Source organism: Dermochelys coriacea, chromosome 14, assembly GCF_009764565.3.
Source record: "Dermochelys coriacea isolate rDerCor1 chromosome 14, rDerCor1.pri.v4, whole genome shotgun sequence".
In the NCBI taxonomy this organism is placed as follows: Eukaryota; Metazoa; Chordata; order Testudines; family Dermochelyidae; genus Dermochelys; species Dermochelys coriacea.
Genome location: NC_050081.1, coordinates 18,178,300 through 18,205,815, shown reverse-complemented (window position 1 = coordinate 18,205,815; position 27,516 = coordinate 18,178,300). Strand labels below are relative to the sequence as shown.

General features: G+C 38.9%; 1 protein-coding gene across 3 annotated transcripts in view; it reads left to right on the top strand.

Annotated features, from left to right (window-relative positions):
* Window positions 1-4,524: 4,524 nt before the first annotated feature.
* Window positions 4,525-27,516, top strand: part of TNRC6C (trinucleotide repeat containing adaptor 6C) — a 182,242-nt gene continuing 159,250 nt past the window's right edge. Inside the window, exon 1 of one of the 3 annotated variants that reach the window (XM_043497386.1) lies at window positions 4,525-6,249. Coding sequence is in view for 1 of the 3 variants with exons in the window: in XM_043497373.1 (XP_043353308.1) it covers window positions 22,878-22,927 (50 nt within the window). In the remaining 2 variants the exon portion in view is untranslated. Of the gene's footprint in view, window positions 6,250-22,774; window positions 22,928-27,516 lie in introns of those variants that run through there. The other 2 variants (XM_043497402.1, XM_043497373.1) reach the window with 2 other exon arrangements.

The following is a 27,516-nucleotide window of genomic DNA, read 5'->3' as shown; positions in this document are numbered from 1 at the left end:
CTTCCAAAGCGTGGGGATTTAATTTATCCGAAAGAGTAGCTAGTTCTGATTATACAAGTTGCTTGAATTGAAGATTGTATACTCTTTATTCTGCATGGAAGAAGCCTTTGGTTGCCTTTCTGACCTACTCCCGCACTCTTTGGTTGGGCTGTTGGAAAAAATGTCCTGTCTAAAAGGGGTGGGGTCTATGATGGAAAATGAAAAATAGCTTAGATTATCCATTATTAGGCCTCTCCCACCTGATCCCAAAGGGGCAAAATCCTGTGTCTAGAATTCCTGCTGTCAACATACAAAATTAATGTAGCTCTGTGATCTGGGCTGCTTACACTTAGGTCCATCTGTTCAAAGTGCATGGTGCCCTGACAAAAATTTTGCCAGGTCCTTTCCCCTTGGGCACAGGGATACCTAGAAATTATCGGTTTACAAAGATTGCTGGCATCACACTGAAAATTCATTCTCTTCTACAGGAATTCCTCTTTTTGTTCCAGCAATGAACTACCAGCATCATACGACCCCTTTCCATTCCTTTCACACTTGATCACATCTGTTCTTGCTCATGCGTGACAAAGAAAATACTTGAACTGTGGAGGGAAAGGATAAAGTTCAAAGGTAGCAGGGTCTACCTGAAACATAGGCTATATTTCAGTAGATGCCTTGGAAACTGATGAAGGCCATTCAGGGTTTGCCACAAAAGATGTTAAATATTGGCCCTCGATATGGAGGGAATTATATGGTGGAAGGTGGCACAAGAAGAAAAAGGGCTGATTTCTGTGAAGCTCAAAACACAAGCTGTTCACTTGCCCACCAAAATGAGAATCTGGCTGAAGGGTGAAACACAGGTCAACAGGCCATATAATATCTTTTCCTCTAGGACAAAGAAAATACTAGGTAGTTTTAAGTAATTCATCTTGGTACGTGTTAAACTCCCTTAATTGTGCTAAGCATAGAAATGAAATGCACAGAAATTAAAAAAGTATATTGGCTGTCTCTTAGACACAGGCAGCCTCAGAAGCATTCAGTACTGCAGGTTGCAGCAATTATGATTGGTGAACTGGAAAATACCTGTTAGCACAGTGAGACATGATGAAGAAATGTTTGGGCGAGAAGTTGTGGAGTTGTCCTCCATTTCTGGATGAAAATACTTTCTCTGAGCATGTTTGGCTGAGTCATACTATAATCTGACCTAGTCAAATTGGAGGATTGGGCCAAAAGAAATCTGATGAGGTGAAAGGTCAAGTTCAGAGTCCTGCACGTAGGAAGGAAGAATCCCATGCGCCGCTACAGGCTGGGGACCGACTGGCTAAGCAGCAGTTCTGCAGAAAAGGACGTGGGGATTACAGTGGATGAGAAACTGGATATGAGTCACCAGTGTGCCCTTGTTGCCAAGAAGGCCAACGGCATATTGGGCTGTATTAGTAGGTGCATTGCCAGCAGATCGAGGGAAATGATTATTCCCCTCTATTCGGCACTCATGAAGCCACATCTGGAATATTGTGTCCAGTTTTGGTCCCCCCACTACAGAAGGGATGTGGACAAACTGGAGAGAGTCCAGTGGAGGGCAACAAAAATAATTAGGGGGCTGGGGCACATGACTTACGAGGAGAGGCTGAGGGAACTGGGGTTATTTAGTCTGCAGAAGAGAAGAGTGAGGGGGGATTTGATAGCAGCCTTTAACTACCTGAACAGGGGTTCCAAAGAGCATGGAGCTAGGCTGTTCTCAGTGGTGGCAGATGACAGAACAAGAAGCAATGGTCTCAAGTTGCAGTGTGGGAGGTCTAGGTTGGATATTAGGAAACCCTATTTCACTAGGAGGGTGGTGAAGCACTGGAGTGGGTTACTGAAGGAGATGCTGGAATCTCCATCCTTAGAGGTTTTTAAGGTCAGGCTTGACAAAGCCCCGGCTCGGATGATTTAGTTGGTGTTGGTCCTGCTTTGAGCAGGGGATTGGACTAGATGACCTCCTGAGGTCTCTTCCAACCCTAATATTCTATGATTCTATGATCTGTGTGGACCATTGTTCCTGTATAGAAATATTTAAGGGCATGACTTACCGACCTATAGTAGTCCAAGTATTTGAGGGTTCCCAGGATAGGTAGAATAGGCACTGCCTATCCTGTTTTGAATCAGATGCATTATAACCTTTACCCACATCTGCAAGTAGCTCTGAGTTTTCCTTTGTGTGTCCGTTTCACTTACCAACTTTCAGATAGCTTAAATCAAGTCAGAGGTGTTCTCAAACTTGCCAAACACCTCTGCTTGAATTCCAAGGGAGCACAACCAAGATAATTAGAAATGCAAAATCGGGAATAAGTCCAGTGGTGGCTGAGCCAGGAGAAACCAAAGCAGGGAAAATCAAATAATGGATTGAACAATCCTTGTATTTAATGATAGAAGAACACTAATTGAAATAATTTTTAAATGCATTTTTATCTTTACAAATAGCACCTTAAAATATGGACATTGGTTTTTTTTTAAATCTAATATACTTTTCACAAATGGTTCTGTGTAAGGATGTGTATTTTAACTAATACTTTTTGCATTTATTTCAGCTTGGCCAAGAAAATACATTAGTTAGTTTCACTTTTGGTTTTAGTCAGTTTCTAGTCAGTTTCAATTTTAGGCTAGCATGAACTTTGCTTCATGCTACAATGTTTGTGTTTAAAACAGGCACGGGAATGTTTACTTCTTAAAAAGACATTTTGAATCTAAAAAATCCGGCAAATACTTCCGTTCTTAGATTTTACAATAGCTTATATTTTTACAAAATCTAAATTTTGGGCCAAATTTGACCTAATATAGCTAAACAAACAGTATTATCTGTAGAGGACAGTTGTATCTATACAAAATTTAATTTGTGACATAATATTCTCATTATAACCTTTTGCTTAGATTGTACTATATACATCAGTGATTAAGATACATGGCTGTCTCTGTTTTGTTTGTACTGTATTGGGTTGTTGTGTTATGTTGAACAAAATCCACTCTGAAAGTAACAACTTTGCTTCCTTGCTTTTGGGGAGGCAGTTGTGGGAAGCCGTTTGCAGGTGTTGACCTACATTTGTTTAACAGAAAAAGGTAAAGGAAGCTCATCTGAATTAACTACACAGTTACACTAGTACAAACGACTTGCCTTTGAAATGTAAATAGCTTAGACCTTGATGCATAAGAGCAGCAATACTGTAGTCAAGGGTCTCTTAGCCTCACATTACATTAGAAAAAATATATGTGAATTTAAAGTCGTGGTGAAAAGTGCTAGATTGACATTCAAAATGCAGGGAAATTGTTGTTCTTAATCATTTTACTTTTTGCTGCTTATGAAGCAAAATAGTACACTTAAATCTGATTTTTATAACATTTTGCATATGTCTAGATCTTGGTCTGACATAGAGTACACACTTTGTTCTAACTATAATGATCTGATATTTCATGTTTTATTATTTTTTATTTTTGAAGTTCAGTTTCTGTTGCATTCTGGAACAATATGGGCTCCCTCTAGTGGCCAAAGTAACACTTATGCTCTCATTAGTGTTAACCAAAGACATTTTAGCCTGCTTGTTAAGGTATTGTCTTTGTATCAGAGGTACTGAATTCAAACTCGATTAGAATTATATTTTTATTAATAAAAATTTCATACGTTTCTGTTAATATACCTCTGAATTTTCAACACTTAAGGTCTAATCCTGCAATCCATACTCAATCACTTAAGGCAATTACTTATTGGTTTAAGGTAAATTGATATAAGGCACTCAAACCAATTTGATAGTGTCCACACAAGAGGTTTGTACTAATTTAACTAAATCAGTTCTAGGTACACATTTTGTGTGTAGTCAAGGCCTAAATTTTGCAGAATCAGAACCTAAATGTTTATTATCAAAGGAAGTTTCCTGAGCACTTGCCTCACTGATTTGTGCCAGCTGCAGGAAGTTAGAGGCACAAGTGCTCAGATTTGTACCCACCATTCTGCTGCACGTACAATTTCTGTCCACAAAAGGGAGAACATCCTTTAAAAAATTATGCTCCTGGCAATCCTTGCAAATTGCGCCTGATCCTGCAACTTTCTCAGTCAAAACTGTCATTAAATCTATACAAGCTTTGCCTGAGTAACGCAAAATCAGGTCTATATACCGTAAGGACTTAAGTGCTCTCTGACCTTTTCCTGTTACAGAAAATGCAAAACAAAAATTGGCCCTAGATTTAAAATATGCATTGGCCCTGGTACATTTTGCGTTGTCATTTGTGAATTACGTTTTATGTTGGCATAGTTTTCTTTTGAGCATTGTGCACCGCTGCGTTCTGTGTTGGTATTTGGCATTGGTGTATGTTGCATTTGTGCCAACTGTACTGGTGCTAAATACCCTCACTGCAAACTGCATCAGTCTTGGCAACTTTTGCATTGCTTCTTCACTTAAAGCTGGCAATCATGCATTTTTAAAGTCACGTTTTGCATCGGCGCGCTTAGTTTTGGGAGCCGTGCACGGTTTTTTGGTTTGTTTTTTTTTTGCGTTGCTGCGTTGTGTTTAGATGGTGTTATTTGTCGGTGCTGTATTTTAAACTTAGGCACAAAAAGGCATTGCCGCGAACGAGTTGTGCATATACCAGCCGCCCGGATGCATTGTGCACATAAAATGTGAGAGGGTGAGCAACGTGCCCAGATGCGCGGGCAACAGGTGGGAGCCGCGCGCCTTCCCGCGCCGTTCGGTGACATACAAGGCTGCTCTAGCCAAGATGGACGGAGCTCGCCGAAGCTTGCGGGAGGGAGGCCTGGAGCAGCTCGCGCGTCTTCGGGTCTCGGGAGCGCGCGGGAAGGGGGGGAGGGGGCAGAACCTGCCGCTGAGCCGCAGCGCTGATTGGCTCTGCCACCCAACTCATTTGCATGCCGCAGTTTCTTTCCCCCCCCGTCACGTGATCAAAGGGGGACGCTGAGGCTTCCTGGGGGAGAGGGGGGGGGGGACTCGAGCAGCGGGCCTCCCTCTGGTCTCGCGCTGCCTGGCGGGGTTCTTGTCAGTTAGCAACAAAATGGCCGCGGTGGCAGCAGCTCTGCTCCTGAGGACGGTGGCGGCGGCGGCGGCGGCCGTATCAGCAGCATCGAGGAGGAGCAGCGGGGGCCCGGCACCGCCTGTCTGCTAGAGAGAGAGCGCGAGACGCTGCAGCCCCAGCCTCCCCGCCACAGAGAGACTCTGCCTGAGACGCTGCTGCAGCCCCCTGGGGAGACGTTGCTGCCTCAGCCTCCTGCCTCCCCCCGGGGCGCAAGACTCCTGGATTCTCCCCCCCCCCCCCCCCCGTGAGAGGCTCCGCTGCGGCAGCTTCCAGCCTGGTCCTGAGACGCACTTCGGGATCCCTCTGGAGGAGACGGAGAGACCCCGCTGCATCTCCCCTTGTCCTCCTCCTGCCACTGGATCCTCTGCGAGAGACGCCCTGCTGGATTCCCCTCGCCCCATTGGGTCCCCCCTGTGAGAGATCCTTCTGCTTGGATGCCCCAGAAGAGAGACTGCTGGATCCTCCCCCCGTCCTTCTCCCTGTGAGAGAGACTTCATTGGATCCTCCTCCTGCCTGGATCCCCATGTGAGAGAGACTGTTGGGTCTCCCTGTGGCTCCATATTTTGGAGGGGGAGCCCTCTTTCAACCAGGTTGTGGGATCCACTTTCTCCTTTTACTTTGCACTTTTTGAAGCCTCAGATGCTCCTCCATGTGGACAGAGAATCCATCAACACAAACAAAAAATAAACTCTCCCCGATCCACTCCACATCCTGATTCCGTGGGTTTTGCTGCAACTCGAAAGCAAATGTGTATTTAAAACAAAATTCGTGTGCAAAAGTCTAGCTAGGGACTTTCCCCCCCCTTTCTTTCTCCACTGGAAATCAAAAGCTTGTTTTGGAATTGAACCTGTTTCTCCTGCACTTGGGCTGGATAACACTGAAGCTCTTTGCTCTTCTGCTTGGATACTGTTTTCTTGTTGACTTGTTTTTCTTCTCTTCTGTGGCAGGTTGTGGGGGGAGTTGCTTGTTGTTTTTAGTTCGGGGGGGAGGCGACTGAATCTTTTTCCTGGCCGTGTGAGAGGTTTTTTTTTTTTTTTTTTTTTTTTTGTATTCAGATTCGTGAAATTACGGGTATTTTTTTTTTTTAAAAGCATTAAAATAAGCAAGAAGCACGTCAGAGAGACCGCACGCTAGACGAAATACTCACTGGTTTCATTGTAGAAAGACTGAGTCGAAAGCTGCCAAAGAGCCCCTGAAGGAAAAGAAGAAAAGGTAAGGGGCGATCGTTTTATATTAATTTGGAAACAGTAGAAGTTGGAGATGGAAAGACCTGTTAAGTCATTTCGTTAGTGCATGCCACCCTTTTCCCCCCTGGAGTCCAGGGCATGATTTTTCACTATATCTGTGTTTTATTTTCAAATAGTCTTCACCTTTTTATTTTATTATGGAGCCGGTGGAACAAATAATACTGTAAATTACTTCCACGCAAACTAAACAGTTATTTTAAGATGCATCTTAAAACTAAAATACGTTTTCCCTACTTCCTATTTGTTTAAAAAATAGACCTTTATAAAAACTTGGTATTTTCATATGGCGATTTTTTTTACATGTATCTAATGATCATTACCTGCATCATCATTTTAGGTGGAATCCCATATGTCGCAGTTAAAAATCTTCTAGATTACAGGAAGAACCTTGTGAGTTTGCTTTAAATAAATGATGATGGATGTGTGAGTTGATGTGTAGAGTTTGAAAATTAGTATAAAATAATTAGCCTTGTTATAAAGCGAGGTCATCAGGGCTGCTTTTGATCATAACCAAGTAGGTGAAACTTGATCATCATCCTTGATGGTCAGTTTCAGTTAAATGGTAAGAGCTCTTTAGATCCGTAGCTTGTTTTTATATAATTTAAGTTATGGTAACTACCAAACTTAGTCTCTAAATACTAGACATGAGAGAGATCATTTTTCATATTTTGATGAAGCCAAATTGTCCTTATTAGTTTCAGTAAGAGCATCAGTAAGGAACAAAAACCGTGTTGCTAACTGCAAAGGGAGATGGATGTTCAATTGTTATTCTTAGAAATCATGAGGCAGTAGAAGTTTATTAAAGGTATTTGAATCCTCTTCGTTTTATTTTGCAAGTTTCTGTCAAAGCGTAGTCTCTTTACTGTGTAACTGTGCATTAGTAGAAGGTCCAGTTATGAGACTCACTGAGATATATGAATGAATGTATGAATTATTTTATGCCTCATAATATAATTTAATATTTTGTTTTCTTAAGTTATATATTTTTAATTGTTATTGTTGGAAACTTAAGCATTTTATTTTCTTTAGAATGGCCATTGTAATCTAGCAAGTCATACTTTGATTTGGTCTAGGGTTAGTTTTATTCTCTGCTTCAATTTGGATATTTTTATTGGAAAATATTTGACTGCTTATTCAGTTTATATAATTTTCAACTTTGTATTTTTCTTGAGCACAACATGGCCATTTTTGCATATAAATGAATTGAGGAAATATTTTTTTCCTGTATTTTAAACTAATTTGATTTTATATTCAGTGGAATCCATACTAATAATTTAATTTCATCATTGGACTAATTAAGTTAGTTAAAACCCAGTAATTGCTGCTGTTAGTGGTCTGGTTGGTTATATCTATAGATATCTTAAATCAGATGAATATTGTTACACTAAGTATAATTAACAAGACAACATCTATGGTTTTTGGATACCATTATTCAAATGATTCCCACTTTTTAAAATCCTTACTAACAGTAAATGTTTCCTCGGTTTGGATTTGGTGAGAGATGACCTTTGGATTTTGGTTGCTGTTGTACATTACATTTGATTGTTTAAGAAATCACTGGAGTGGTAAACACAGATTTAGAAAACCTTTGTTTGCTTCTCTCAGAAATGTGTGTTGGGGGTTAGGTGAGATAGTATTGGATACGACCTAAGAAATTACCTGAGAGGTTTTTTTCCCATGCCTAATAGTTGAATTGCTTCACATCTTCTGTGACTTGTTAAGTCCAATAAGCTTCCATTTGAACATCTTTCCAGCTATGTTAATACATGAATTGTGAACTATGATCTCAAAATGGTGCACTGACAAATGTCTAAAACTTACTTGTCTTCAAGTCATATTATTTTGTCTGCTACTGCCCCTTTTAAAATCTTTTCTAAGGTGACTCTTCTCCTTAATAGCAGTCCTTAATAGTAACTTGTGTATAAATAGTTAAGAAGGCTGGTGCTAGACATTTCTACTTAACTTTATTTTTTGGTGAAACAGTGGAAGAAACTGTTGTTGTTGGATATCAGTATTTTTACAGCCACGTTTCTTAACTTCTAAATTCAGACACTCTGGTTTCCAAAAAAGGGTGTGGTAAGTAAGTTCAATACTGGATAACTTGAGGGGACCTGGATGGTTCAAGGAACTGGGGGTAGTTTTTCACCTCCTATGATCACATTAAATTCAGTGAAGCATGTTAACTTCTGAAATCATCTCACCATTGTTAGGCAGACAAGATGATGGGTGAGGTAATATCTGTGAGATGAGAATGGTCTCAGTTCAGTTCCTGGTGAACAGGTGCTTGCGTCCCAAAAATCACAATTGTATTGGCCAAGGAATGAATGGGCATGGAGACCTAGAGACAGTCCCTCCAGAGCAAGGTTAAAACATGCATCAGAAGCTGTTTGGGGTGGGGCCAAGAGTTTGATGTACTTCTTCTTTGGACAAATAAGAAGACTCTTTCTGATGTATGTAGTGTCATAGGCCAAATTTGTTAGTGCAAAATGACTGTGTTGTTCAGAACTTTTTCAGGTGTTTGATATTGCACTTATGATTTTTTTTGTTTCAGTTCTTTGCAGGATAGCAAGCTATAAGTAGAGCATGTATTGACAAATATTAATTGCTAATGTACAAGTGTACAGCTGTTTTTAAAAAAAGCCAACTTTTATTCTTGAGTTAAATGGGTGATAGGTCCTTTACTATGTTCGTTTGGTGTCTGTCAATTTATGCTGTACAGATTCTTTTGTGATTAGGAGAAACTGAACATAGCTTGAATGTTGTACCAAACACCTACCAGGCAGAAGACTAAACCTACTAGCAAGTGGAAGAGGTGAAGGAGAGCAGGGAGAAGAGCTAGTCTAGTCCACAAGCAATGTCCTGGTGAGAAGCCTATTCCCAACAAAGTTTCCCAGCTACTGGGAAGTGAAAGTGATGGAATTTCTGACAGAGTGCTGTTATTGAACCTTGGTTGGGGTCTCTTTTTAAAAAGGATTTGCTAATTTAAAGCTCCTTCCTTTTCAAGTTTTCTGGAATGTCTTTGCCCCCTTTCCAAAACTGTCTCCTGTGCTCTGTGAATGGGAATGTGTGCATTGCCCTCTTTCACTAAGCCTCTTGTCAGTTGCTAGGAAGAGGGAAAGAAGAGATAGAAACCTCTCTAACCTGCTTAGAGGGTCTTTCCTTACACCCTAACAGCTAAAGTACACTTTTTGATGAAGTTTGTGATCCTTTTGTTGAAATTTTAAGGACAATAGCTAAATATTTTACTTCTGCTTTGTTTTTATTTTTTGAATATTATTGACACAATAGATGTTAAGTTTTTTGTTTTTTGTTGTTTTTTTTTTCCAGGTAGTCAGGATGAATTTTTCCCAAATGAGTTTGAGAAAAGTGTGATCGTTGTGGGAGACTGCATTGTTATGCCCAATCTTAAGATTCTTTGTGTTGACTAAATACTCAGGACTGTTAGTAGTTTAATGATGTGTGAAACTCAAAGTGAAGCATTAGATCAGAAAAAGAAAAGGAGTACTTGTGGCACCTTAGAGACAGAGTGAGACTAAAACTTTTCCCACCACAAGCTACAAATTATTTAAATCTTGAAATAATTTGATGATAAATATAAATTGAACTTGTTAAGAAATTTCACTTAAAGAACAGAGTCTACAAAAGCAGTCTATCTAGAAATAGCACAAGCATTTGGTAGTCTACTTTTTGAGAATCTTGGTTACTTAGGATTGTGAACAAATTTGTTTTTCATATAGAGGATTTAGTTTCCTTACTTGCTGACTTCTAGAGAAAACAGCTACCACTGTAAGCTGCTTACATATCAATGTTTGAGTTACTCAAAACAATCTACAGTTTAACGTTATAGAAACCCTTTTTCATTAATGAGGAAAAACCTATATATTAAAACAGTGAACTGGAAATGTTTTACTTTCAGTTTTAGTTGTGAAAAATCAATAAGACTGGTGGCAGTGGGAATGGATAATACTTTAAATTACATTTATTTCCCTCTAGGCAGCTGTCCTTGCAGAGATAAATAAGCACTTTTCCAAATGCTGTCATCTGGCCCCTTTCCAAAACAAGCTGAAGGAGGAGGTCAAGGGTGGAGCAGTCTTTTACTTCAGCAAAGAGAGGCTCTCGGTTGGAAAGAATTGCTAGATGAAGTCCATGTAGTACTGGCAATGCGAACACTGCAGACTTAAAGTTTAAAAAACAAAAAAACCCTAAACCTTTCCTATTCAGATAAAGTAGATTGTTAATTTCCTGTATGTTAAATCCTGTTACTGTAGTTATTTATGTAATAATTTCAGGTCATGCTAGTTTAATTGTGGACGTGCATACTACTTACTTGAAAAAAGTCAATGAAAAATGTAAGACTTTGATTGTTCAATCTTTGGTCACACCAAACCATGTGCAGCACAGAATTACTATTGGGTGTAATAGTTAAAATTCAGATCACAAGATTGCGGTAACACCATCAGAAGGTTTTCTCCTGACTTGGAAGTTGCAGGTAGAAGTTTGTCAATCCCTTAGTATTAGAGATGAATGATAAGGAAACCTCTTTAATGCCTGGTGACACTACAGTCTGGCCAATTTTGTATCAGCTGGTGCCTTCTAGTGATTAATGGCTGGAGGTTTTCAGTTACATTATGAAGATATCAGCGAGGACAAATGGTATTTAAAAGAGAGAGTGAATGGGAGATGCTTTAGAAATGACAATATACAATTGTGCAGTGTTGTAGGTGTGTTGTCTCTTAAATAAAATTGCATTATTACATGGATTTTATACTTTGCATGGCCTCTTTGATTTAGCAATAAAAAGTAACCACATAAAGAGAGAGTGACCATTTTAATGAATGGAGGAATAGAAGTCAAATTTAGTGCTTAGAGCAATATATGGTTTTGTTTTAGAAATCTTGTCTGTTTATGAAAATTAGTAATCTGTCAGAAAATCATGCTTTAGAATTTGGACTCTTAATATAAGCATATTTAGAAATGTTATTAAAATGCTATTAAATCACAATTATGCTTAGATTCTTCAAGAAAATATTCAAATTTTTATTAGTATAATTTCAGTGCATTTTAAGATTGACTTTGTTTTTTCAAGAAATGTTCTTGATACGCTTAATTTTTCTAAAAATGTTTCACTTGGCAATCTGTCCCTTTTTGAGTTTACATTTTAATCTTACCTCTTTCAAATCAAAAGCTTTCTTTCTTTGTGAAGACATGCTGGATAATACTATTAATATCTATAGAAAAATCTCTATGAAGTAGTTAGCTATATATTTACAATCTTCACAGTTCCAAGAATCTAAGCATCAAATTTTGAATTGATTAATCTTGACCCTGGATGTGTTAGCTGTATAATTTTACAAAATTAAAGTCCTGTGTAATTCAGACCTATGAAATATTAAAAGTTTGAGGAGGTAGTGAAGGCTGCTTTCTGGAGCTCTTTCCTAGTAGTTTATGGTCATGGAGGGCTCAGAAGAATAAGAACAGTTATTTGTGCTAGAGCAGTGATGTTTTATGGCTGGATGCCCAGATTATCTAGCTTTGCAGACAGCCCCATCGTTTCTTTTGAGGTCTGTGTAGTTGTACATTAAGAATGTATTCCAACTATCTGCAGCTTGCTGTTCCTGTGTCATGAAATGTACATTCACATCAGAAATTTAAATGAAAGTGAGATTTTTCTCTGGTTTGTCAACAAATGTAATGGAATTTATTTTTACAAGTTTATGTTTAAAGAATATTCACAGTAATCTCTTGGGGCTTGCCTACACTACAGGGCACAGCTATGGCACTGCAGCTGTGCTGCTATAGACACTTGCTGCGGTGACCTGCTTGAGAGGTGGTAGCTAGGTCAACAGAAGAATTCTTCTGTTGACACAGCAGTGTCTATACCAGGGCTGAGGTCAGCTTGTGTGCGTCCATTAGGGGTGTGAATTTCACAGCCCTGAGTGATGACCTAAGTTTTAGGTGTAAACTAGGCCTTACTTGGAAATGTAATTTCTTTGTATTTAAAACATGTTAGATCTATTCTAAAGCTAGTTTTTGTTCAGACTAAAGAGTGGAATCTTTAGAGAGAAAAATGATGCATATAGTTCTTCAGAGAGAAATTGATTTGTCAAGTATATGTGACATACTTTGTGGTAAATAAGCCAGAGAGAAACACATTTACAGGGCTCAAATATTTATAACTACTACTAGGATAGGGCAGTATTTTTATTAAAGTCAACCCAAGGGCAGAATGGGACCTGTGTGGGGCTTCCCATCAAGCTGCTGCCTGTGGGCCTCACATTTTTATAGTCAAGAGTTGATATCTAGTACCAGTAAATATCTACTGAAGGAGGAACTTCATTTTCTTCCTGGCTGCTGTTTCCTTTCCCACTCCCTTTCTTCCTCCCTTTATTCTTGTTTGTGTATGTATTTATTTGGACTTCCAGTACCAGATGAGAGCCTTTTTTCATTTCTTGTTTGTGCAAGTAAATTTTTGTTTACTTATTTAGCTTTATTGAATAGAATTTTAAGGATATAGTTATCCATTAATATACAAAAACATGAGTTCATCTTAAACTCTGGTTTTAGTTAAAATTGTTATTGGCAAGCACTTCACGGTGAAGGCGTTGCCCCCGCAGCGGTTCCAGGCCAATGGGAGCTGCGGAGCCAGCGCTTGGGGTGGGGTCAGCACGCAGAGCTGCCTGCTGCGCCTCCATCTAGGTCTCTGCTTGCAGGGAGCTGCTCGTGGTGAGTGCCCCCCGGCTACGGCATCTCAAGCCCCCTCCCACGCTCCAGTCCCACACCCCTTCCCGCACCCAAATTCCCTCCCTCTTAGTTAACCTGCATTTTTCACTTACCGGCACCCCCCATTTCCCCAACATGCCTGATAAAACAGCTTTTACTGTACTAGTATCTCCAGAGAATATCTGTTTCATTGGGCAGGCTGCATGAATTTATCAGAATTGCAACTATTTATTTAATTTGGCATAAATAGTAGTTCATTTTGGTCCATCTAACTTAACTTCATCAAAACAAGAAGGAAAAACTGTATAAAAACAAGAATACCCAATTTAAAAATACTTTAATTGCTCTGTCTGAGGTTAACATGTAGTTTGATTGTCATTAAACAGTGAAAAATCAGGTCAAAATTCAGAGGTAATTGTCATTCTAAAAAATTCTTCATTCTATTGTTATATTTTTCTCAATTTAGTTTACCATGTATTTGTTAAGCATGAGTACAGTGGAGTCCTCAAATAATAACTGTAAGTTTAGCTTTCTGACTGTAGTCCTGATGTTGATTTTATAACAAATACAATATTGATAAGTTTCTTAATTTAAAAAGTTGAATCATTTTACTAGAGCTTTAGGTATTTGTTATTCATCTATTAGTTATCTTTTCTTAGTATTTAAAGATTCTGCTTTGTATTGTGTCTACAGACTTTGCAATTGGTTGTCTTTTTTTTTTTTTTTTCGGTTAAACTGTAGGTGTGATCTGGAAAATAACCTTATAAATAAAATTAGTGTACCATATAAAACTCTGTTCAGGTTACAAGATTCTTCAGACTGCCAACACTGCCGGTTTAACCTGACATTTGAAAATCAAATGGTGTTCTCTGCTTTGTGCATTACCAAAAATAGAGAATCTGGAGTAGAATTTTAGCTGTCAAGTTTGATATGAGAGCATGTGGCAACTTATTCTCATTTTATTTGCAATGCTGACAATGCTAAAACCTTAATACATTAGTTCAATAAGCAGTGGTGACTCAGAGTAATTAGAAAGCCAACATATGCCATACATAAGTGGCAGATAGGTTTTTAACAATAACAATAATTGTGAAATAATAATTCACAATATAGAAGTAGTTGGTGCAAAATGTAATTCTGTACTTAATAAGTAGACTTCCCCTGTGTTTTGGTAACTCGAATATGAAAAACATAGCTGCCATGAATTTGTGAAGCTGTGTAGATGATGGTATTCTAACTGCCAATTCATATTTTCTAACATCATTTGTCATAAGACAGAATGCATATATTGTTGATTTAGATGTTCGACCACCGATTTCAGTGTAGTTGTCATAAATATGTGTTTCAGAGTAGCAGCCGTGTTAGTCTGTATTCGCAAAAAGAAAAGGAGTACTTGTGGCACCTTAGAGACTAACACATTTATTTGAGCATAAGCTTTCGTGAGCTACAGCTCACTTCATCGGATGATCCGATGAAGTGAGCTGTAGCTCACGAAAGCTTATGCTCAAATAAATGTGTTAGTCTCTAAGGTGCCACAAGTACTCCTTTTCCTTTTATAAATATGTGTGATGAGTAGTATTCTTACCATTAATAAACTAGTATCCTCATATGAATAGCATAGTTAGAGGGAAAACATGATTTTCTGTGGGATTTGATGGAATTGGGAAAGTGCAGAATTGTTACTGTTTTTTGGTAATGCATATATCTTTCTAATCAAGCTTTTTGAGAGAAATGACCCAAATCTGGTTCAGATGTAAGTCTCCACAAATACTTGTTAATTTATCTTCTATGATATTCACTTACCATGACTCTTGGTATATTGGAGTCTATTGTCAGACCTATGTCTTCATTCAGTTTTCAGACTTACAGCTGTATTCGTACATGCTTACAAAATGTATCGTTCTAGCCCCAAAAAAGCATTTTGGCTTGTTTAATCTCATCTGTAAAAAAACACAAGAACAAGTTTTAATATTGAAAATAAAACTGTTAGCATAGTTTGATAGTGTTGTTAAATTAAAAATAGGGCTGTCAATCACAGTTAATTCACGTGATTAACTAAAAAAATTAATCATGATTAAAATATTTATCACAATTAATTGCACTGTTAAACAATAGAATATCAATTGAAATTAAATATTTTTGGATGTTTTTCTACATTTTCAAGTATATTAATTTCTGTTACAACAGAATACAAACTGTACAGTGCTCACTTTATATAATTTTTTATTACAAATATTTGCACTGTAAAAATGATAAACAAAAGGAAGAGTATTTTTCAGTTCACCTCATACAATTACCATAGTGCAATCTCTTTATTGTGAAAGTGTAACTTACAAATGTAGATTTTTTTTATTTTTTTGGTTACATAACCACTCCAAAACAATGTAAAACTTCAGAACCTACAAGTCCATTCAGTCCTACTTCTTGTTCAGCCAATCGGTAAGAAAAACAAGTTTGTTTACATTTATGGGAGATACTGCTGCCCGCTTCTTATTTACGATGTCACCTGAAAGTGAGCACAGGCGTTCACATGGCACGTTTGTAGCCGGCGTTGAAAGGTGTTTACATGCCAGATATGCTAAACATTCGTATGCTCCTTTATGTTTCGGCTACCATTCCAGAGGACATGCTTCCTGCTGATGATGATGCTTGATTTAAAAAAAAAAAAAAGTGTTAACTAATTTTGTGACTGAACTCCTTGGGGGAGAATTGTACGTCTCCTGTTCTATTTTACCTGCATTCTGCCATATATTTCATGTTATAGCAGTCATGTGATGACCCAGCACATGTTCGCTTTAAGGACGCTTTCACAGCAGATTTGACAAAATGCAAAGAAGATACTAGTGTGAGATTTCTAAAAATAGCTACAGCATTCAACCCAAGGTTTAAGAATCTGAAGTGCTGTCCAAAATCTGAGAGGGATGAGGTGTGGAGCATGTTTTCAGAAGTCTTAAAAGAGCAACACTCCGATGCGGAAACTACAGAACCCGAACCACCAAAAAAGAAAATCAACCTTCTGCTGGTGGCATCTGACTCAGATGATGAAAATGTACATGCATTGGTCTGCTCTGCTTTGGATCATTATTGAGCAGAACCCATCATCAACATGGATGCATGTCCTCTGGAGTGGTGGTTGAAGCATGAAGGGACATATGAATCTTTAGAGCATCTGGCACGTGAATATCTTGTGGCTGAGACGGGTTGGATCACAGAAACCCCCTTGGGACTGCCACCTGATGTGCCAAGATTACTTCTGCCCCTGCTTTCCCTGCCAGTTTGGGACTCCAGCACCCTGTCTTGCTGAGCCAGACATGCCAGTCTGCTCCAACACAGACCCAGGGTCTGAACCACGTGCCTCAAACTGCAAGCGTAACTGAAACAACTTAGGAAGTGTTCCTGTCTTAAACACTCAGATGCCCAACTCCCAATGGGGTCCAAACCCTAAATAAATGCGTTTTACCCTGTATAAAGCTTATACAGGGTAAACTCATACATTGTTTGCTCTCTATAACACTGATAGAGAGGTATACACAGCTGTTTGCCCCCACTCACCCCCCCCCCCCGGTATTAATGCATACTCTGGGTTAATACATAAGTAAAAAATGATTTTATTAAATACAGAAAGTAGGATTTAAGTGATTCCAAGTAGTAACAAACAGAACAAAGTGAATTACCAAGCAAAATACAATAAAACAAGCAAGTCTACGTTTAGTACAGTAATAAAACTGAATACAGGTAAATCTCTCCCTCACAGATGTTCAATAAGTATCTTTCACAGACTGGACGCCTTCCTAGTCTAGGCACAATCCTTTCCCCTGGTACAGCACTTGTTCCAGCTCAGGTGGTAGCTAGGGGATTTCTCATGATGGCCTTCCCTTGTTCTGTTCCACCACTTGTATATCTTTTGCATGAGGCGGGAATCCTTTGTCCCTCTGGATTTCCACCCCTCCTTCTCAATGGAAAACCACCAGGTTAAAGATGGATTCCAGTTCAGGTGACATGATCACATGTCACTGTAAGACCCCAAGCCTTTATTCCTCCTAGCCAGACTCACAGGAAGGCCTGCCTGCAAACAGAGCCATCCACAGTCAATTGTCCTAGTTGATGGGATCCTTCAGAATTCGAAACCACCATTAATGGCCCACGCTTTGCATAATTACAATAGGCCCTCAGAGTTATATTTCATATTTCTAGTTTCAGATACAAGAGTGATACATTTTATACAAATAGGATGACCACACTCAGTAGATTATAAGCTTTTTATTGATACCTTACAAGAGACCTTTTGCATGAAGCATATTTTAGTTGCATTATATTCATACTCATCAGCATACTTTCATAAAATCATATAGAGTTCAGCGTCACACTGGCTACAACAGTGCCATGTGAATGCCTGTTCTCACTTTCAGGTGACATTGTAAACAAGAAGCGGGCAGCATTATCTCTTGCAAATTGTAACCAAACTTGTTTGTCTGAGTGATTGGCTGAACTGGAATGAGTGGACTCACAGGCTCTAAAGTTTTACATTGTTTTATTTTTGGATGCAGTAATTTTTTGTACATATTTCTACATTTGTAAATTCAACTTTCTTGATAGAGATTGCACTACAGTACTTGTATTGGGTGAATTGAAAAATACTGTTTCCTTTGTTTTTTTTAGAGTGCACATATTTATAATAAAAATAAATATAAAGTGAGCACCGTACACTTTGTATTCTGTGTTGTAATAGTAATCAATATATTTGAAAATGTAGAAAACATCTACAAATATTTAAATGGTATTTATTATTGTTTAAGTGCACGATTAATCTAGATTAATTTTTTTAAGCTGTTGACAGTCCTAATTAAAAACATTTAAAGCTAATAATAATATATATTCTGTTTAAGGGGCCTGTCTGGTGAGCTAGAATTGCAACATTTTGTTATGCCAGGGGAATAGAAATGAATGTACAACTGATCTGTGAGTAGGCCTCTGTGGAACTCTTCCTGCATCTGCTAACCAGATCCCAGATTTGGTCCCTTTTAGTATGTACCTCAGGAGTCTCTTTTTCTACCAGGCTTTTTATGGAGTAGTGGGTGTATGTACAAGTTATGACTCAGATTATGATGGAAAACTGATGGTAGACAAGAAGGGTGTGTTCACTGCAACTGATTCCCAGATCCACGGAGAACATTTATGGATACATTCTCCTGTAGAGCTCGTATCTGTTGCATGTTCTATCTGATGCCCAGAACATTCTCAATAAAATCCAGGGAGATGGGTCATTCTGGTGGCTACAAGCCTGGTACATGGATGCCATCCAGTTATCATTCGAATAATTTCTGCTTACTTAGTTCCCAAATATATTGTTGCACTATTTCCCCCCGCCTTGCTTTTTGAAAGATTTTTTTTTTTGTCAGACTTGATGACCTTAATGGAGTTGTATAAGTTTATTTTTTGAAAGGGGGGTCATCCTTTAAAACCTCCAGGTAAATTTGGGAAAAGCATTGATGCACTAGTAGAGATGTTGATACTGGTGAGATCACCTCTCTTTTCTGTGTAGCTCAAAAACTTGTCTCTTTCACCAACGGAAGTTGGTCCAATAAATCTTATTTCTCTAGTATTGTTGTAATTTCAAAATAGCATTTCAGCTGAGGATACAGATCTGCTTGCAGAAACTTCAGTGAAACAAACTACTTTCAATCGCTTCAGAGTTGTTGATCTTCTCTTTTCAAGATGAATGAAACAAATCTTGAGCACAGTTTCAACTAGTTTTACTAAACAAAGTTAATGCACATTAAGAAGTCAGTAAGATATAATTAGACAGTAATGTGCCCTCTTTCGTCTTTAGTTTAAGGTTTCAGATATGTCCAGTGGACATTTTAAAACACAGTTTATAGTAGAGCATGTAGGTGTTCTTTCTTAAAGATTTGGTGTTATCCCCCTGCTGAGAATCCCAGGACCCCTGACATTTTATTATGACTCTGGATTAGCTCACTGGGGTCTTGCTCAAAATTCTTCTTTTCATCTACTTGATAAATTGAATTCCATATTCACAGTGCATTTAACTAGAACAGTGTTTGAAAAACTTTAAAAAGGCACCTAAACTTACAAAAGAATTAATTCATTGAAGAATGGTTGTATGTTGTTGCAAGTTTAAATGTGGGGAGGAAGAGGAAATAAGGATTTATTGTAATCTAAAATCTTTCCAAAACATCAAGCATTTTGTATCCCATCGTAACAATTACATTTACAAAAATGGAAAGCAACATTTTTTCCTTTTATTGTAGGCATTTTGATTAAAGACAGTAAGGCTTAAAGCTAAAACATTGGCATAGATCATGTACTTTTGTTTTTAAACATGCCACCTATTTCATTAGTTCTGCTTATTTCTGTTAAGGTACTTAAAACAAAAATAACTTCTAGAGTATTACAATTTAATGATGAGGCTAAAGTGAAGTTGAACTTCTTTAATTGAACAGAGTTGGTTCTCTTTCCATCTCAGGTCTGACATGTCTCCTGGTATGGCAGATATACACCATTGCTAGATGGCAGGGCTTTTATATTTTTTAGCTTCAAAAGTAAAAATAAAAAAACTGGAGAAACAATACTTAAGCTTGGAAAGATTCCATTTTTATTGGTACATGTTGGGAAACATTGATTTCACTCTTCATGCACAAACCGACAAAGTCCATCAATAATCATTGAGATTTACAGATAGGCAAAGTGAGAAAAATGCTGCATGAGAATTTGTTTCATTTAAAGATATTTTTACTTTTGATATGTGGTGATGACAGTTTTTGTTTTAATGGTTAAAAAGCTTTAACTTTTTGAAACGTAACACCTAATGAAGTTAAATAATTGTCTGACCCCTGTAATTTCCCACAAGTGTGAACATTTAAATGGATAAAAATAAACATTGATATTATCTATTGAAATAAAAATATTCCAATTTTGACAGTCTTAACAATACTGGGTTGACATAACTAGTAGTTCTGCTGTAAATTCAGATGCACCAGGTATTCTTCATCAAGTACACAATACTACTTTGTTTCTAATGTTTTCCTCCTCCTTCTATCATCCTATACCTGTTAATTGCATAGTAATCTGTTGTATTTTTGTATAAATGCTCTTTTTTAAAGTCTTGGATTCTTCTTTCCAGAAAGACTTTTTATATATATTTATGATTAGATTTTCTTTAACATGTTTCACCATCTGCCCTTTCCTGGTATACACCTTGTTCGCTACACCAGTGTTTCTGGGTCACTCATACAGCCTTTTTATCCTTCTAATCTTCTCCTCAGGACATTTGCCTGTAAATATAAGATGATCCTGGCTGCTTTTTCTAGCTCTGTTTCCTAAGTTCTTCAGTTCTCTTCAAAGCTCCATTGATTGACTGACTATGCCTCTGACTCCTGGATTTGAAAAACCACTAAAACTTTATTTAACCCAGAATGAACATAACACAAGTAGATGGTTACTGAAATCTTAGAGGGATTCCTAATCTTATAAAAGCCCAGCAGTGCTTCCCTACCTGGTCACAGTCTAACTCCACAACTTGCTCAGAGCCTACTGACGATCCTTCATGTGAGGGGAGGGAGTTTGAATATAGTACAAATGAAGATACTGGGTGAAACTTCCATTCAGCAGTCCAGACCTCTGTGTGTCCATGAATCCAGTGATGTATGTTCTTTTTGCTACTCGTCTGGTAAAATACCCAATCATACCAGTCAACTTAAGAACTCTTATCCTATAACAGAGTCTCACAAGGTCTTACTATTTCAAGTTATCATAGTTCATTCTGCACACGTTCCCAAATCCTTTACTAAGCAGAGCTTCTTAGTTCAAGTCTTAAAGTGAATAGAAAACAGATGTTCATCATAATGTGATAAACTCCTACTACCCGATAACAGAATTCAGGCAACTGATTTTTAATGCAGTAGAACAGCTAGAAAAGCAACTACCAACTTGTGTGTGTCTACCACAGAGATTCTCAAACTTTTGTATTGGTGACCCCTTTCACACAGGAAGCCTGAGTGTGACCACCCCCCCCCATAAATTAAAAACACATTTTTAAAATATTTAACACTATTATAAATTCTGGTGGTGAAGCAGAGTTTTGGGGTGGAGGCTGACAGCTCAAGACCCTCACATAATAACCTCGCAACCCCCTGAGTGGTCACAACCCCCAGTTGGAGAACTCTTGTCTACCGGGTGACGTTTTCTAAAGTAGAGTCTATTTAAAAACAACAATTTTTTCCTTTTTGGAAGATACAAAAATAAAATGGGAAAAATTTCTGGTAACAAATTGTCCCCTTCATGTCTTTCTTCCATTCTCATCTCTGTGCCTCTTTCCATTCAATGCTGTCTGCTTGGAACCCTCTACTTGACTTAGTTCACTGTGCCTCAGTTCTCTCTTCTAAATCTCTCATTAAAACATCTATTAAAGCGCTCAATGCAGAAAATTGTACCATATTTGACTAAAAACACAAAATAGAGTTGTCTCCCTCTGCTGCCCCCACCCCCAACTTCAGGCACATCCTAGAGCTAGTAGGATACCTGCCAAACTTAATGAGTCAATTCTGCTGTGTGTCAGTATTCTATATTCTTGTTTCTTCTGAGGCTTTGTCTACTTTGGGAATTTTGTTCCAATTCGAGCAATAGATGACCAGCTAGCAGTGTAGCTGCACTGGTGCAAACCCCAAGTGTAGACCAAAAAAGCCGTGATGTGCGCTGGTGTGGCACTTCTTGAAACTGGATTAAATGCCACCAATGCAAATTGCAGCTTCCCTTGTCTGCGCTTGGGGGTTATACTGATTCAGGTGCTTTGGTAGCTGGATGATGATGGCTGGAATCAGGTCAAATTCCACTTTAAGGCGTACTGCTTTCCAGTATATGTGAACATAGTATATTGAATACTAGTGTACTTTTGTAATAGAAATCGCATTGAACGATAGCTGTGATTATTAGTGTTCAGTAAACTAACACAACATAGCTCGCTAAATAGTAATGTGTAAGGCTGCGTGTCTGTCACAGAAGTCACAGATTCTGTGACCTCTGTGACTTTTGCAGTGGCTGGCTCAGGGGCTGCCTGAACGCTCAGGCAGCCCCTTGGCCAGTAGCAGCAGTTTGGGTGTTGGAGAGGGCTCAGGGCTGGGTCAGGGGGTTGGGGTGCGGGGCGGCGCTTACCTGAGGGAGGGGGACTCCCTGGAAGCGGCTGGCATGTCCCTGCGGTTCCTGACCTAGGCGGCGAGGTCAGACGGCTCTGCATGCTGTCCCTGCTTGCAAGCAACCCCCACACAGCTCCCGTTGGCTGCGGTTCCCAGCCAATGGGAGCTGTGGAGCTGGAGCTCATGGCGGGTGCAGCGCATGAAGCCTCCCTGGCCTTCCCTCCCCCTAGGAGCTGCAGGAACGCATGGGGCTGGGTAGGGAGCCTGCCAGCCCCGCCAACCCTCCGCGTGCCCCCTACCCCCAACGCCAGTAGGGGTCCTGGGTTGCACGCTGCTGCCAAGCCACCCCAGTGGGGGTCCCGAACCGCACCTGCAGCGCCCCTGCATAAGTTTTAGTTAGGGTATAGTGCAAGTCATGGACAGGTCACAGGCCATAAATTTTTGTTTACTGCCTGTGACCTGTCCATGACTTTTACTAAAAATACCCATGACTAAAACATAGCCTTAGTAATGTGTAAATGCTTGGTCTTCCTTATTGTCCAGTTCACGTTAATTGGCTTCTGTGTGTCAGTATAGCTATACTGAAAAAAATTAATGAAGGAGTTGTTTCTCACCCTACAGGAAGGGGACCTGTTGAGTTAATATTTGGAAACCTCCAAGGAAGATCTACGTTGTGCAGGAAGTTGTTTGGCCTCTTCTCTTGGTACTTAACCTGTACTTCAAAATGACTGTAGTAGGGGGACACTTTGTGCTGTTGGAGATACTATCCTTTAGGTATGATGAATAAAACAAATATCCTTTTCAGTTCTCCTCATGAAAAATCCTTGGCACTACTTGTCAGAGTAAGATTAAATTATTAACATAGTTTCTGGGTCAGCCTAAATATTCCCCTGTACTTTCAATAGGATATTTTAATTGAGTATTATATTTTCACGCTCTGTTCTAAACTATTGTTGTAGTGCTTCTGTTAGCTGTTAAACTGCAGCTCTATTTCACCTTTGATGCAGTAGCATTTCAGTAGTAGATTAAGTTTTATCTCTGTATATCCTGTTTCTACTTAAGTGTGTTGTGTGATTTTTAGGGCTTGTCTTCATGCAATAGCTATTCCTGATTAATGATTTCTAATTAACTCCATGTGTGAACACTGGTATTCCAGAAGAAGAGTTCTTTACTCAAAATTAGCTTAATGCACTAAGGCACTCTTATTCTGAAATAACATCCACATATGGAGTTAATCAGGAATAGTTAACCAATTTTAAATTCACACCCTACTTTTTCCAGATTAACTTTCACATGTAGACAAGCCCTTAATTGGAAGATGTTAATAAATTGCTCGGAGGTCTCTGAAAGATGGTGTATGAAAGAAATGCCAGTGTATCAGCATCTACTAAACTAGTGGTTCTCGACCTATTTACTGTTGTGGGCTGCATATGCCGCTCTCTGTTATGTAGGCCACATACCACACAATATATGTACTACCTGTATTGCCCTGAAGATGTCATATGAGTTGCAGGTGTGTGCTGAATGGGCTGCAAGCGGCCCACGGGTTGAGAACCACTGTACTAAGCTAATACCTTAACCTTTTCAGAATGTTGACATGCTTCATGTTGCCAACAATATTACTTAGGAACATATATTTAATGTATAGGATTTACTTCAGCAACACCACAATTGTTTAGTTTATCTACATGGGGAAGTTTTTCTGGGATAAGGTAGGGAGTGAATTTAAAGCACAATAGCTATTTTGGAATAGCTCCCCATGTGAACTCTCTTATTCTGGAATAATGGTCCCTTTTTCCAGTAGGATAAATTAAACCAGAAAAGGGCACACTTACTTCAGAATAAGAGTGCCCACATGGGGAGCCATTGTGGAATAGCTGTTCTAGTCAACTTTCCTGTGTAGGCAACCCTCAGGATCTTAAAATGCATGAGGACAAAACTCATTAGAATGCCAGTGTAAGAACTACACCAGAATGCATTGTAATTAGTAGCAACATCATTAGACTTAACTTTGAGTTTGTGTTTAAGCATAAACTACCCCCAGAAGGGTCAGTGCCAAGTTGTCTAGACAGGACTTCACCAAATTCTCTACAACTAAAAATGTAAACTGTGATTTCAAATGTGAAGGTGATTCTGAAGATAATGAGAGAACTCAGTCACATGAGTTGTGAATATCTGGTGTCACCTGGAAACAGACATTTTCTTTTTTTCACTTCCGAACTCTCAAACAGTTATAAATAAAAGAAACCTAGACTGAAATATGTTTTTACGGTGGTGGGTGAACAAATAGAGCCACATGTAATGCTGATAGATGATGTCCATGCTTCTTGACTTGGGTCTCTCAATTTATCTGAGTTCTGATTTGCCACCCTTCTTGCTGTTCCAGTAGAAGATCTCTCCTGAGCAATATGATGTTCTGCCGTTCGAAAAACCATTTTGTTTTTAGGGTTGTGGGTTTAAATAATTTGTTTTTTCAGGTCAGTTAGAATGAGATAATACAGTAAAACTCTTTGTCTCTGCTAGTTACTTAAAGCACCTGTGATACAGTACTGCATGTATCCATAAAATGAAAAAAAAAAATCGTACGAATGCATACTAAGAAATTTTGCTTTATTTTCAGTGGGCTTTTATATTTTTTTTAAACCAACCTTTTAACTTGCTCCTGTATAATAAAGGAGAACAAATAGTGCCTTTGGAGAAAATGTATAACACATGCCTTGGTTTTTATCAATGGTAATATAATCAAAACTTTAAATAACCTTGTGAACAGTGTAGTCTTTTAAATATTCCCATTTCATTATGCTGTTAGTTGATTGCTTAACATTGTACCTAGAAGTGAAATCAAGAACTACTGTCTGAAGCCACTTGGAGATTTAGTTGTGTAATTTTAAGCATATTTAAAGAATATGTATTCAGATGTCATGATGTAAATTAGTAATGAAAATTGAGCTCCATTAAAATTATAATATTTTCTGACTGAATTTGAGGCTACTTTAATCTCAGAAATGAAATAAACAGGTTTTTATTAAGAGTGGCACTTGTACCTCTTATAATGGTAATTGACATGTTAATATGGTGATATTAAACATTGTATGTTTAATATAGCAAAAATGTTTGCTGATCTCTGGTTAGTTTTGAGATGTGCTATACCCAAACAGGTTTTGAATTCAAGTGTTGAAGTTTGAAAAAATAAATCTGTTTCAAACCTGTTGGGTTGGGAACTTAGAGGACAGGTGGGAGGTACTCAGTTAAATTTCCAGATACAATTATTATAACTTGAATAGAATATTAAAATTAGCCCTTTCTTTCAAGATATCAGAATTTTCTCTCATAAGATATGTTGAAAGTCAAATCATTTCATCAACCACTAGCGGTAATATAATTTTGACAGGAGATCACATATGGATCTTTTGTATAATGTACTCTTTCAGAACTTTTGAAAGAGCTCATCACACCATAGTTAAGGCTAAGTTTTGTTTTTTTGTTTTTTTTTTTGTCATGGATATTTTTAGTAAAAGTCAGAGATGGGTCACAGGAAATAAACAAAAATTCACGGCAGCCTGTGACCTGTTCATGACTTTCACTAAAAATATCCCTGACAAAAGGAGTAGGTGGTTTCAGCACCCATTGCTCTTGGGTCCCCCACTGATGTGGTGCATGGGAGTTCTAGGGTCCCCATGCCCCTGGGGTTGGGATGCCGCAGAGTCTCCTCGCCCTGGGCAGCGGTAGCTGCCGGGTCCCCTGGCTGTAGCTGTGGCGGGGAAGCAGTGTGGAGTCCCCACTGCCCGCTGCGGCTGGGCAGATTCAGGGGGTCCCACTGCGCTAGGCATATGCAGGGGGTCCGCCTGCTTGCCATGGCTGGGGCCTGCGAGGGTGGGGCTGGCTGGGAGCTCCAGCCCCAGGACAGAAAATGTCATGGGGTCAATGGAAGTCATGGATTCCGTGACTTTCATGACATAATCATAGTCTTAACGATAGTATATGGGAACAAAACAGGCAAAAGAGCTGTACCTTCTTAATGCATCGTGAATAGTGGTTAAAATATCTCCATTAGGATTTCCTCTCCAGATCCATACTAGTGCATACCTCAGCCTGTGGAATTCAGAATCCGCTAGAAAGAAATGACAATTGGGATTACCTTTACCATTTTGCAATTCGTACATTTTGTGTAAGTTTATATAAGGAGTTGTGACTAGCCATTCAGAGTTTCTTTTCTGCTAACCGTGGCCATGCTTCTTGGAACCCTTGTACTGGATAGCTTGTAGCTTGAGCTGACAGACAAACACAAGGAGATGTCAGAAAGACAAGCAGATATTTTAGTTTGGACAGAGAAGTGTGGAGTAGAGAGGTAGATCTGAGAGTTGTCAGCATAGAGATAGTAGTTGAATTTGGGTTTGCGGATGAGATTGTCCAGAGATAATGTGTAGAGCAGTGATTCTCAACCTATTTACCGTTGTGGGCTGCATACACACAAATATATATACTACCTGTATGGTCCTGAGAATGTTGACTGGATTGTGGGTTGAGAACCACTGATGTAGAGGAAGAAGAGAAGGATACCAAGGACAGATCTCTGTGGAATCCCCACAGAAAGTTGAAGAATGGATGAGAAGGATCCTCCAAAGGAAACACTGAAGGAGCAATTAGAGAGGGAGGAGAACCAGGAGAAGACAGTCATGAAGACAAGATTTCAAGAAGAATAGCGGGATTGAGTGTGTTGACGGCAGCTGACGGATCAAGAGGGATGAATGTGGAGTACTGATTCTGAACTTTAACTGGGAAGAGGTCAGAGACTTTGGCAAGAGCGGTTTCAGTGGTGTTCAGTGTCTCCAAGCTCTTTTACATTTGCAGCATGTCACAAATTGAAAATGATCTTTCTGTGGTGAACCTCGGTAAAAAGAAATAAGATTTAAATGTAATCCATGTGGTGGTCTGGTAAAGACTTTATTACATCAGATCCAGTCTAGGAGGAGAAACTCCATAAGAATAATTTGCACTGGTTTTAATCTGTTGCCTTAAAAAAGCAGTTGGCTCAAACTTTGTTGAGGGTGTTCTTGAAAGCTTAGTGGAATAGCTAGGGATTGTTTACTCCATGGAATGAACCATGATGGATCTGGCATTGCCTGGAAACCAAGTTGCGCAAAAAAAAAAAAAATTCTAAGGAGCAGATACTGTTATCCAAGATTGGTATCCAAATCTGCATTGATGGAGCAAAGATAACACATTGCAGGAAGTTTCATCTTTGAGAGACCTAAATTCTCTGTCAAATCTGAGTTCATTCCAACAGGGGTTTTTCCTGTTCTCCTCGGTAGTGGAGGCAGAACCAGACTTGTGTATCATAGTCTTGGCTCTGTTTACTCGCA